General features: G+C 50.7%; 1 protein-coding gene across 4 annotated transcripts in view; it reads left to right on the forward strand.

The window, feature by feature from the left end:
* Positions 1 to 3,769: 3,769 nt before the first annotated feature.
* LOC105274476 overlaps positions 3,770 to 13,429 on the forward strand; it is a 96,581-nt gene continuing 86,921 nt past the window's right edge. For all 4 annotated transcript variants that reach the window (XM_026973945.1, XM_026973946.1, XM_026973947.1 and 1 more), the window contains exon 1: positions 3,770 to 6,096. In XM_026973945.1, the coding sequence (XP_026829746.1) occupies positions 6,075 to 6,096 (22 nt within the window). In that variant the 5' untranslated portion in view covers positions 3,770 to 6,074. The remainder of the gene's footprint in view (positions 6,097 to 13,429) is intronic.

Raw genomic sequence — 13,429 nt, forward strand, 5'->3', positions numbered from 1 at the left:
TGTCATAACGCCGCCGATTGCCTTCGTCGCCAGGATAGGCATCTCGGGATATAGTAATGGAATGCCATACGTCTAGTATTAATGGTCCATGTGTAACACGGAGAATTTCGGTATCGGCGTTCCCTCGGTGTGTCTCTGCGTTAACGGAAGTAGCGTCAGCGTTGGCTGATCAATACGGCTACGACCACTGGCACATTTTGCACCGGTCAATCGTCTGCATGAAAAGATATATTGTTGCATTATTTAAATCTGCTGCTTACGAGACGTCGATATCAATCACTCTCGACGCGTCTCCGGTGTCTCGGGAGAGATATTCTCCGTCGTGCGCTGCTTTCACTCGCGAGAAATTTTCAAGCGAGGATTTCTCGCGCCGAGCTTGCGGATATAAATCCCGGAGATTCATATTTTTTCGAGCTTCTCAAAATTTCATACGATCGATTATAAGCAAGACTAAATTCTCATCCGGACTGAATTCTTAATGTTTCCGTAACGGTGCGATACCGTAAATATCGTGAGTGTCTCGCTGTAAGATCTTTCAATTATTTTTTCATCCACTAATGGCCCTTCTCATCCTGGATGCAACCCGTGACGTAAATCGGGTCGCATTATTGCGAGTAATTGTATCGATTCGGCGAAGCAGCAGTCAGTTTTGACGATATTTGAAAACGCATGGACTAGTAAATGCCACGTACAACAGCCTGATAAATGTTTCGTATACGTGCTGAGTTGTGGCCACTCGTGCATACATATCGCGAATATCACACTCCGCGCCGCGCATTCACGCTGCACACGTTTACTTTTATGCATTGTACGCGGTCTCGAATCTCCCTTTCCCGTTCCCCTTACCCTTCCCACGCATTTCCTCCTTCTGTCATTCTCTTTCACGACCGGTGTCGGCAATATTTGAAGCGCGCGTGTAGTTCGCAATCCCCGGGTTAAAATGTTTCCGAAGCGAGTGGCGCGCGCTGTCCCTTTTATTTTCCGTCTCTCCCTTCGTGCCGTTTTCTTTTTCGCTTTTTTCCCTGAAAAGTTCATCCCCGAGCTCCTTCGTAACAACGTCATCAAAATCCCATGGGATTTCCGCGCTACGCGATATCGTATGATACAATTGTACCGATTACAAACGCACCAAGGTAGAATTGCCGCATGCTGTTTAACAGGCGTGCAATTCAATCTCCGTTCACGTTACGCGCCGACAATCGCACGAGTAACGGCTGAAACTTTCGAGTGCGCCGAGAGGACGCCGAGCACGCGATGGAATCAAAAAAACATAAAGTTCAAGCGACGACAAGTACTCGAGAGGTTGCTTTATGTGAATGTCTCCCGCGATGCAGGAAAGTAGGTGTCACGGTGCCGACTTTAACGTATATTACATCAGACTTGCGTGGAGACTATAATCTGACACATACACGTGCGATGATTTGTGTCATCATTAAAAAGACTCTATTGTTGATAGAGCGGATCCATTTGAGCCGACTCGCCTGCGAAATACGTCACTTAATCGTGACTCCGACAACGACAACGTTCCTGCACTTTGAAAAGCATCCCTCTTTGCGAAAGGCCGCGGCTCTTATTATTTATGACAGCGACAGCCATTGTTTCGTGCTCTCTCGCGGAATAAAAAGCTTGCATCAACGTGTGACAGCAGCGCGCGCGCGCGCCTTGATTTCAGAAGAGAACGTCGCTGTTGCATCGCGCACGGTGTGCATCTCTTATTGATAACTACGGAGCATAAAAGTCTATTCGTGTACCAGCCCAATGAAATCGCCCTACATTGAACCGATGTCGTTTCCCTCCGTAGACGAAGCGGTCGTATCCGAATGCGATTCGGAGATCGTTGACTTCTTGTATTTTAAATCTGGTGATAATCAGCAACGCATTTAAATGCGATTAATGCCCGAGTGCATCGAACCCGAGTTAATCGCTCGATAATGTGCGCGTTGCAGTCATATATATATCTCGAATACAAGAAGCAGTCTCCTCCAACGAAACGATCAAATCCATCTTCTTTGACCAGCTTCTGAGAAAGAGATATTTTCCATTTTAAAATGACTCACCTAAATACCTGACATACGTAATGATGCTTTTAATGCAAGATCTCTCTCGCATTTCTCTGCATTTCTCCTCTTTATGGTCCGGATTTACTTCTTATCTGAGTAAAGCGCGCCGAGGTAACTCGCGAGAGTTTTCTCAATCCGTAAACTCGTAAACGTGTAGATAAAGATGATGCACGTATATCATTTCATACGGTACACACAAAGTTCATCAAAACGCCAGGAAACGGCGAGAATGTTTGTGGTTTCTCCGGACCAGTGCGAGTTCAAGGTGCAAGACTCGCTGTTTGCGCACCATGCACGATCGGGATTTACTACTCGTTAAGGCGCGGCATAGCACGGCGCGGCTACTTGCCAAGAGCGATTACTTGTCCGCGTGCGGTGCAGTTGTTCGACAAGTTTCGCGAATCTGTTCGCCGAAGTGAAAGCGGTGGCAGATTGTAAAATTAATTAAAGATCGAGTATCTTTATGACGGTGTGCAAATTTCTTATCGTGGCGGCGCGATCGACGGCGGTGTAACGTCGGAGTTCCGTGGCGGCATTTACAGCGACTTCTCTGGAACACCAGACGTTGCGTGTACTTCGGCTCGTTCAACCCCTGCGCTTACGAGCTCTTCTCACGCTAACGAGAAAACGGTTTACATTGGTATCCTAATGAACTAATTTTCCATCTGAAATATTAACGTTCGCTGAATACGTCAGACAATAATGCGAAATCGGGAAAGCCCGCAGGCGCCGCGACGCGGGCTTATTTATTATTCGTTCCAGTATCCTCGTATTACTGCAGCGGAATAATATTATTTCCGTGCACATCATGGCGTCGCGATGGCAGCTCTGCGTTCGTTCAAGCCCATAAATTCAATCTTGCCGGTGGCATGCAACGATTTCGGTCTCCTTTTATAGTTCCATGTGATAGAGCGACGGGATAACGTTTATTCGAAGTAACTGGGAGATCGCCATCGCCTCGTAAAGTAATCATGGGTGGCGGGTTAGGCAGCTATTATCGGGATTAAGCATCTTACAACGAAAGACTAAATCTCCCTTTTCTTCTCATTCCCATTACAAGGGTACGGGCGAAAACGAGTCTCGCCGTGTCTGCCACGTGCGTCCCAATTCGAACGGGGGCTCGGCAGCACCACTAATTGGGATCACTCAACCTGAGGGTGCGAGGCATCGTCTAGAAGAAACGGGACCAGCGTAATTCGATGAGTCTGATATTTTCACGTTGGAAAAAATGGCGGAAAATAAACGTGTAGTTGCATGAATAAATTTTCAAACATCCATCGCACGAGCGGATGTGCAAATGTTTGCTCGAAGGATGCTCGATCGTGTAATCCGAGATACTATATACAAATCGGGGGTTGGACGCGCAGTGGTTTCCGACCGACCCCCGAGACCCCGAATTGGATCGCGCGCGACGCGGGCCGAGCTCGCAACGATTTCCGAAGGCATTGCACCTCCTGGAACGAGGCAGCGGCCGCATCGTTGAAAGGGGCAGCTGCTCCTCGCTCGCTGGTGTCCCGCGAGCGGAGAAGGACCGTCGTGAGACGGGTCTCCGGAGGGGAACCGGCGTGAGTGGCTCGTCTCATCCCGCTTGCTCGTTACCCCCCTTGGTGAGAGGGTGGCTCGGTGGCGAGGCTCTCGGTGGTCTCGCCGGAACGATCGTCGGAGGGCTCCGACGTCGCTCGGGTCTGGCCGGCGGTATCACGGCGCCGGCGCTATTTCACCCCCTTGACGTTCCAAGATGGCGGCGGCGTGTCGGAGGCGTCTCCATTCGCACAGTGCTCGACGTCGGGCAGTCCGCGTACGTTCGCAACAACGTTCCAGCAGATTAACGCGGCGACGGTGGCAGATCGAGCGGCGCATCGCACGCGACCGCGACACCGCGTTCCCATTACGCGCGTGAGACACGCGTGATTCTACCCTCCGGTAACGTTTACGTCGCCGACGCGCGTTACTACCCCTCTATACGGCGGAGCAGCGAGGGCCGAGTGCAGCGTGCGGGTTACGCGGCCGCGGCGGGTCGACGCGGAAGCAGCGTGAAGAGCAGCGAGAGAGAAAGGGAGGAAAGAGAAAGAGAGAGAGAGGGAGGAAGAGAGGTGTACGTGTGTTCGGTACGTGTGATATTCTCGAAGGGTTCTCGCGGCGCCGCGTGCTTCTTCCGGTCTTCTTCGTCCCTGTCATCCCCTTCTTCTCCCTCCCTCTACTCTCTCACTTACATTCTCGCCCTCTGTCTGTCTCTCTTGCCCTCTCTCTCTCTCTCTCTCTTTCTCTCTCTACCTGTCTACTGCTCCGAGAATCCGAGCGCGGTTTCCTCCGTTTCGTTTTCTCTCTCCGCTCGTTCCTACCCTTCATTCTCGCTCCTTTCTCTCTTCTTGCTATCTTTATCTCTCTGTCATTCGGCCGGGCGCTCACACACGGTACCGTGGTGAAATGCGCGTGACCGGTCGCGCCTCGGAACGACGGCGACGACGTGCCTGGCGTCGTCGGTGGTGCACGTACCCCTGACGAGCACGAGAGACACGGCGACACGGCGACACGGCGGCACATCCCCCGCGGTCCTCGCTACTATGATAATAACGAGAAGCGCGACCACGAAGACGGCACGGTGGCCGCTCCTCCCGAAGCGAGAGACGCTCGGCCAAACTCACTGCAACGGATCGACGACGACGACGACAACAGGCTCGCGTAACAATGCCACGGTGATGATGCCTCGCGTTTGCAGCCGTCGCGGGTCACAAAAACATCTGCAGGAACAGCACCGTCGAATCGCAGTCAAGTCGGAAGCGAATAGTCGTCGTATCATCGCTGCCATATTATCGCTGTCATTGTCCACATTGCCAGCGTGCGATCGGTGCTATCGACCACGAGAACGAAGACCTGGTAGCAGCAGGAAGAGTCGCGGGATGACGCGAGGACGCGGACGCCGATGATCGCTTCTTCAATCGTCGGAATGGACTACGTGGTTGCGCGTGACCGAGCGAGAGCTCGCTACCGCTACTCGCCGAGCCGATGATGATGCACAGTGCGACGATGACAACGATTAACGCGGTGACCGGGTGAACGTTGATCCATCCCGGGCCGGACTCCTCGCGACGATCAAGTAACGACCGACGGAAGGCCGATCGGTGGTAATAACGGTGTGCGGTAGTCATTCCTCGCGCCGATCGATCGTCATCGCGCCGGGAAACAGTGTTACAAGGAGAGCGTATAGAGGAACTCGTGTCACGTACGGTCATCGGCCAGTGTACACGCATACATACGCATGTACGCACGCACGCACGCACGCACCCACGCACGCATACGTATACACGTTGGGTGAAAGTGGGAGGGGGTGGACTAGGGTATAGGAGCGAGGGGGAGAAAAAGAGAGGAGCCAGCCAGGTATCGTCGCCGATACATAGATAAGCGTGATAAAGTGCGGACGGACACTTTGCCGCGGCCCGCGACAGTCAACCTGTGACAACCTGTAGACGGAACATTTATCAAGACGTGGAAAAAGATTGACAAGAGAACGAGAGAGAAAAAAAGAAAGAGAGGTGGAGGAAACGTAGTCGGGCCGATCGTTGAGTTTACCGCGAGTTCTCCGTTTGCGTGTAATCAGCGCGTACGTCACGTATCGCTCGACACGTATCGTACACGCACACACACACACGACTTATATGTACATATGCATGCATGCACACATACATATCTCGCGTTCGTATGTATATTGTACGTTGATAGAGGCGCATAGTGAGCAAAAAACAGAGAGATAGAGAGAAGACAAGGTAGAGAGAAAGAGAAGGAGAGAGAGTGGCAGAAAAAACGAGGATTATTAGTGTAGGCGTACAGAGGGTAGGAGCCTGTAATATCGTATACGAAGGAGTGTGTCTACGCGTGGATCGGCGTGTTTCATCATCATGTAAAGCAGCAGCATCACTTTCGTACGGATCCTTATACATGCCAGACCGAGTTCCCTCCTCGCCCGATTAAGGACAACTCGAGGAATTTAGTGGACCGATCGAGGATCCGCCGACCATGTCGCTGCTCAGCGTGACGGGTGAGTCAGTTTTATTCAGTTTTTCTCCTTACCGAGAACTTTATTAGACTGCCGATGCGGTGAACACAGTTATTGTAGCTGATGAAGAAACTGTTGTACTCGCTAGTCGACGTGTACTTGTACCCAAGATTTAATGAAGCGATCTGAGCCTTGATTTTCATCCTTCTCTTTCATCCTTTTCATATCTTTTCGCAGATATGAAAAATTGTTAATCATGAATTCAGGAATCACATTATTCACGCACACTTGATTCGATGTAGGATTCCGTATCTCGGAGCAGCGAAATGAGCGATACAGTGCTATTAAAGCCTCGTACAAAAAACGGCATTGGGCACGAAAAGTGTTTCGACTTCTTTACGCGCATTTCGTCGGAGATAAAAACTCTTTCCCTGCTGGAAAAGTTCAAAGAGGATTTCCCGGCCTTTTCCGGATTTGCGTGTTGCGAGGTAAAAAAAAACAAACCGGTACCGGTGAAACTCGGAAACTTCCGCGAACGAGGACATCAATCATTGTTACGCTATGGAGTAAACGCACAAGAGGACCGAATTAAGTGAGATGCTAGACGCGTGATGTAATTAGCGTTAATGAAATCGCTAATTGCTTTAATAGGAGAGGCGGCCCGCGATGGCGTGCCGCCGCTGCGCTACTAAATATTGTGAAAAATCGTCTCGCTCGCGTTTTCTTGCTATTCTCAGCGGACGAGGCGGTGCAGCTGTGCAACGCGTGTGATGCACTTAATTTTCAGCGATACCGCAGAGAAATTATAATGCGCCGCCACCGCTGTTGCTGCTGCTGGATTATAATCCGGCATGATATCGCGATCGCGTTGCGCGATACGCAAATCGATCGGCTGCTTCTGCCGTTATCGCCGCATCTCCCGTTTCCATTGTCTCGCGCGTTTCATCGTGCACTCGATTATCGACTTGGAGCGTGATTTATACCAGCGTCTTGCACGCCCCGTGATCACACGACGTATCGCGAGACGCGCGTACACAGAAATCGATATTAAAACGCCGCGACAGCGACGTGTCCCCGTGACTGTAACGTGATTTTACGATGGTTGCAAGACGGTTATATCCATCACGGCTTAATACTCGGCGCGAGTACCTCCCGTTTTAGCCAGAAAATATAGATGCGACCTGGCCAAGAAATATGATCGCGCATAAAGCGATTTCGGAAGCGGAAGCTCACTGTTCCGTGAGCAGCCGCGCGCGCGCGATATCCGAAATCCGGCTTGACGTGGTTGATGTAATCCAGTGCTTTTGCGGAACAATCACCAGGAGATACGTACAAATTGCGCACGTTTTTATGTGTATCTCTCTCGTGCACCCGTTGCACATAGAGAAATGTTGGATATTTGAGTCCCCAAGTTCCCCAAGTTTGCTTCGCGAGTGCTCTTTTATCCAAACATTCTACATCTTGATGGCTTATTATCTCAGAGATACTGATGTTCAAGAGTTATAAAGCAGTTGAATAGCCGGATTTTCCTGTTGGAATATTCATTACGCTAACGCATTTTAAGAGATATCATCTCTTACCGCTTCGTCGCAGATAACCGTACGCGATGTTTGACATCTATTTCCAGTAGGTCTGCGAAACTCGACCGGCGAGACGTATCGCGATGTCTCGCACGATGAACTTTCCCAAAGTTACATGTCGCAACCCCCTGAACATACATCGTTCACATGTGGATCTACATGGAAAGGTCTCTCGTGTTCGTCGAGTACCTTCCTCTCGCGTATCTTCTCCTTTGCACCTCACACAGGCGAGTGCCGCAGAAGGAATAGCTGACATTGTCTCGGCGAGAGTCAAGACCACGGAGAGATGCACAGGGAGAGACGCAGGAGGCTGGGCAAAGAGGGATCAGAAAAATATATCGACTGACAATAACGAGAAATAATGCCCAGCGCCACCGTCTCGCCACCTTTATCTCTTGTATTCATAAATATCGCCAAGCCGACAACAGTACGCGCTACCGACGATGCATAGACCTGAGTAAGCAGGCAAGGGGTAGGCAGGCAGACACAGGCAGGGCACCTGACTCAGGTGATGCGTTCAGGTGGTTTCTCGTAGTGTGGCAGCCGCGTTGCGGGCACGCCTGGCCTGTATATCAGAGCGAGCGAACGAGCTTCGTCCATGACTATGAGACACGGGGAGCATAGTGCAACGGTTGACCCCGGTACGCGGGGTCATTCCCTCCTTCAGCCGTCCTCCGCGCCGCACCGACCCCACCGACTCGTCACCCGCTCGCGCGCCCACCCGCTCACCCGCCACCGCCAACCCCTACCGCGGTTCTTTTGCCGCTCCTCCTCTCCCTCGTTCTCCAACCCCCTACGTCGCTGCTTTCGTCCATCGCCTTCGCCTTTCCAACCACCGCGGCCCGCTACTATCGCAACCACCACGCGATTCACCCTCTCTTCTCTCGCGCGCTCTCTCTCTCTCTTCTCTCTTTCTCTTTCCTGCCCTGCTCATCGGATAAACGACGAGCAGCGATGTATCTACCAGGTGGTACGACCTATGTAAACTCTCGCATGTACAACCGAGCCTGGATTTTCCCCTGTTTGCCAGCACCGTGGAACGAAGTTGGGCACGGAAAATCGGTACCATCGCGGCGGTCGTTGCTCATTGGTATCCGTGGTGCGCGGTGCGCGAGACGAACAAGAGGAGATTACAAAGAACCTGAGCGACGTATCTTTAAGAAAAGGCGGCAATTTGCACGCGGAAACGACAATCAGACTCGAGCCGCCGTGATTAAAGTGAGCTCGCGCTTTGTAACATGGTTGATTTATCTCTCCTTAGAGTCTCTAGATTTAGATCCTTCTTAGCGGTTTGTGATTAAAGCGATTCGTTCGCTTCGAAATAATCGCCGGGGGGTAAATGCGAACTCCGAGCTGCGATCTTCTCGTAGAGGCAAGACGTGTTCTAAAAATATTTGAATAATGATCCTTGGAAGGGGTAAGCGCGTTTCAAGCACGCGAAAGCACACCGGCACAGACGGAGAGATGTAACTTCTCCCCGGGAAGAAAAATTCGCGGACATTCTCGTAATACACGCGAGAGAAGGCGGCGTCGTAAAGACTACAATGATAGCATCGGGCAAGAAGCGATAGCGTAAAAGCGAGAGAAAGTCTGCGAGGAGCAAGAAGTGATTGAGGAGCGCCGTCACATGAAAAAGAAACTCTTTCGTTCTTCAAGCTCAATCCACTCAGACTTTATACTTACAATCTTACAATTTTTACCACTACCACTTTACCATCACTCGCGCGTGCGAACTCGCGTTCGCCTCGGCGATATTTTCTACACGTGTGATACCTTCTTTTCTTTTTTCTCTCGGAAAGCTTCACGTTCGAAATATCCTTTGACATGTTTCCGTGCTCCTCCGGGATGCCTAAAGGAAATGAAAAAGAAAGATGAACATACTTGGACACGCTCATTTGCGACAGCGATGTCGGGCGAGCATTGCAAAGAATTTCGCCGAAATTCAAGAGAGCTCTCTTCGGTTTCGTGATTTCGCGTCGCGTTCTCGATCACACGCGGTATTGTCATTTGTAAATCTCCCCCTTCGCGATGTATTACCCGTCAACGAAAAAGTAACACTTTCAATGCTGACGTCTCCGGCAGAGACCTACTTTTATTCTGCCGTTCCCTCGTCCCTCGGCTCGGCATCGTTCGCTCGTGTTCGCATAGGGCTACGGGATCCACGAGCTGCGTTTCATTTCGCCGTGACGCCGGAAATGTGTCATCGTTAATGGAGATGAAACGCCTACAATAACGACGGCAATCCGTTCTGTTCGCGTTAACGAGCGCGCGGGCGTTTATTCTCGCGCGTTGTCGCGCGAAATCGCGCGCGCCGATAGGAAGAGCAGCATTTCTTTCCGGCAGAAACGCGGAAATGCGAATGAAATCACGCAGCAACCTCATACGAAGACATTCCCTGAGAATACTTCGTATTTCATGAAACAGTTGTACTCGCGCGACTGCGATTATTCCGTACTTGCGAGATAGAGAAAGCAACATCAAGTTTCCAGGCAATTTGTTCTCAGGCAATATTTGTAGCCGACGATAGTTGACAGCGGAACGCTATATTTTGAAATAACTCCCCTAAAATCCTCTAGGAAACCTCATGAAAACCTCGTTCGTGATATTTTTCATTCTACCTTTAGATAGCTTCCTGAATTTCGTGCGCGCGTGAGTCGCGAATTTATCAACACAGATAAAAATAACAGTGAGTAACGGTACGTCCATTGTACGTACGAAACCGTACGTTTGCAGCTGCGACTACGGCGGAATGGAAATTTTCGCGGGCGAGAAATTCCCGTAGAATGCTGATTCCCACGGAAACGGCGATGCAAAATGACTTCCACCCTGTCGTTGCATTACCGCGCCCGTTCGATCTCCCCGAACGTGAAATTTCGGTGGGCGATTTGTGGTAGTCTGGCGCGCTTTGAACCGCCCACGTGCAGGGTACATGTAGACGAGCGCGCGGGAAGGGGGTAGTTTCCTCGAGCAAAAGGAGGTGAAAATGTGTTATCAGGAACGTGGGAACCATCCCCCCGCTACCATTCGCAAACGAAGGTCGATCTATCCACCCCCGGAAACGGGGTCTCCCGCGAGCTGTTCTCTGGGACCAGCGCATGTCTTTAAAACTTATCTTATCTGCTTTGTTTAGTAACTATGTGACGCAAATTTTCACATGCACGGGGTATATAATAACGTTGCCTTTCCTATACGAGTAGCACACGTTAAAGCCAGCAAAGGTGACAGCTGTTTCAATATTTAGGCATAATAAGTTCTCGAGCGTTATATCATTTTATCTATAGACCGCGAGGCAGGGAGTTAGTATCAGTCTGAATACTTGGAGAGTGAAATAGCAGATACACGTCGTAAGAAACGTAACTTCGCAGGCAAAAGTTTCTCTTATTGTGTCGGTATTTCGAGCGGAGCGGAGTACAGCAAGCAACTGTGCTGAAACTTGGCCATCGCGCGAAACTGCGAGCACACCGGGGCTGCTAAGCCGCCATCACGACGTTTACGACGTATCGATATGCGAAACTTTGAGCAATTAACCAAGTTGATGTTTACACAAATTAGCCCGTTAACTTCCTCTCTGCCAAGTCTTTGCTTGGCACCGTCTTGCGTCTTCGCGAGATAAGCACACGTTACCGTCTTCGTTCGCTTTCGGTGTCTTCTGCTCTTCTCACTCTCATACACCCCCCAGCCAAGGGGAAAAGAATAACGAGCCGGCTCGTTATTGGTTGGAATTCCTCATCGGGCAGAAATTTTCGCGCGTGCACGCGCCGTATTCCGCGCATAGTCGCGTCGACACTCACGCTGAAAAATTACTCTGTACCGGCCGCTCGCTCGCACGTTTCTCGCACCTCGCTGAACGAGAGCCACTTTTCCGAGCCGATGGACGTTTAGTTTATCGAACGAAAAATTTCACAACGCGTTAAAGGGTTATCGAGCGGTTTCTCTCTCTCTCTCTCTCTCTCTCTCTGTGTGTGTGTGTGTGTGTGTGTGTGAGCGCGCGCATGCAGCTGCTTCTCTGCTCTGGTGATCATCCTGGTTCTTAGATGATGTTTTTAAAAGTTCTTCTCCGAACAGCCGAACTTTTCGTGGTTCGAGCAGCTCAGGACGAATCGTTCGAGTCAATCGACGTACGAGGGAGCGAGCATAAAGAATGTTTAAAGGGGGAATTTAAAAAATTCGCAATAACGAGCGCGCGACAACCTCGCCATATCTCTGGCGAGGAATATTCTGTTTTCCAATGCTTTTCGAAGGGTGGTGTGTGGGTTTTCGGCCGGAATGAACTTTAGGGACGCTTTGATCGAACTCCCCTACAAAGAGTCACCGGCACTTTGTGTACGGCGACATCGATATACCGGCGATTGATCGCAAGAGCAGACGCTTCAAATGAACGTCCATTACTACGAGAAAGAGCGATGGCTGCTGCGGAGAAACCTGGTCCTGTTCGTTGCTACTACAGATTTACGCTTCGAAGTAATGGTATCGATGGCGTTTACGAGTATAATATCTATATAATAGCCGCGCGCCACGCTATTTTTCCCCTTGATGCCCCTGTGATACTTCAGGGTGACACTCGTACAAAGATTTTATTGTTGCGAACCCTGTAAGCTGCAAACAATCGCGTGAACGATATCCCAGACTCCGTAAAAGATTCAAGACTGATCGATCAAAATAAACGTTCGTATCGACCGTACAACAACGCCGTCTCCTACAAAATATCTGCTGCACTTTTTATCAGGTCCAATATATAATTCATAAGTCATTATGTATCACGAGTTTACCTATCAATATCTCACTCGATGCAATCCGTCTCAATTTTCTATCGCTTGCCATTGTGCGACTAGTTCGACTTTACGCGCAGGGGAGATCGGAATCCAATACTACGGGGTTTCCTCCGAGGGTTCGTGGGGGCGCTACCCAAGAGATAGCCGCATCGTCATAATAAATAGGGGTTCTTGAACCCCAGAACCGGGGATGGGGAAAAATGCAATAGCTATTGAGTGGAGTTCGGGACTTCGGACTCTCACAGTTTTCCGTTCTACAACTCGTTCTACCCCGTTCCTTTCTTTCTTCCCGGCTTTCTTTCTTCATGCCGATAAAAGGGAGGAAAATCTGCGCGCATCGGCGGGTCGTTGATGGGAAACTTCGCCGCTAAGCCGGTCTTATCGGCGACGAGAGCCGGCAGCAAACAGGTATTTGTGATACGACGTCGCAGACAACAACGAGAACTTCGTAATGTGCGGTCATTGCTGCATTAATACCCGGTGCTGTATAACTGTCGTCGCCGTGATCCATTCGGCGACGGAAACTTTCCGCCCGTCGTTTTCGCGCGGGACCAATTCGCAGCGCAGGTATTAATAATTCGTCTTTGGGACGGGAAGGGGAAGTGTTGAGGGTGGTGTTCGTCCGCTCGTTCCCTGACGTCAAGCACACCACGAGGGGGAGCATTCTCCTCCGCCTTCCCTCATCCCCCGGGCAATAACTTTCGTCCTGCGGGCGCGCAATTTTCGTGGCGGCCGCACCACCGTCCTCGTAACCGTGTCGACGGTTATCGGTTTTACGGGGAATGGGTCGCCCGACGAAAATTTCATAACAGAAGGGATGTGCACAGAGAGACGCGCGCGCATGCCGACGTGCACGCGCGCTACCCAGGGAGTTAATTATGCGCGAAAACAATATTATCGAAGGAATTATCGGTTGTGCAAAGGCAAACTTTAAACTGAATTCACCGAGTTCGACCCGTTCGCTCGTTCGGTTCGCGCCTCCGCAGGGTTAATGCACCGCGCAGGATAAACCATTAACGCGAA

Source organism: Ooceraea biroi, chromosome 11 (genome assembly GCF_003672135.1).
Source record: "Ooceraea biroi isolate clonal line C1 chromosome 11, Obir_v5.4, whole genome shotgun sequence".
NCBI classification, from domain to species: Eukaryota; Metazoa; Arthropoda; class Insecta; order Hymenoptera; family Formicidae; genus Ooceraea; species Ooceraea biroi.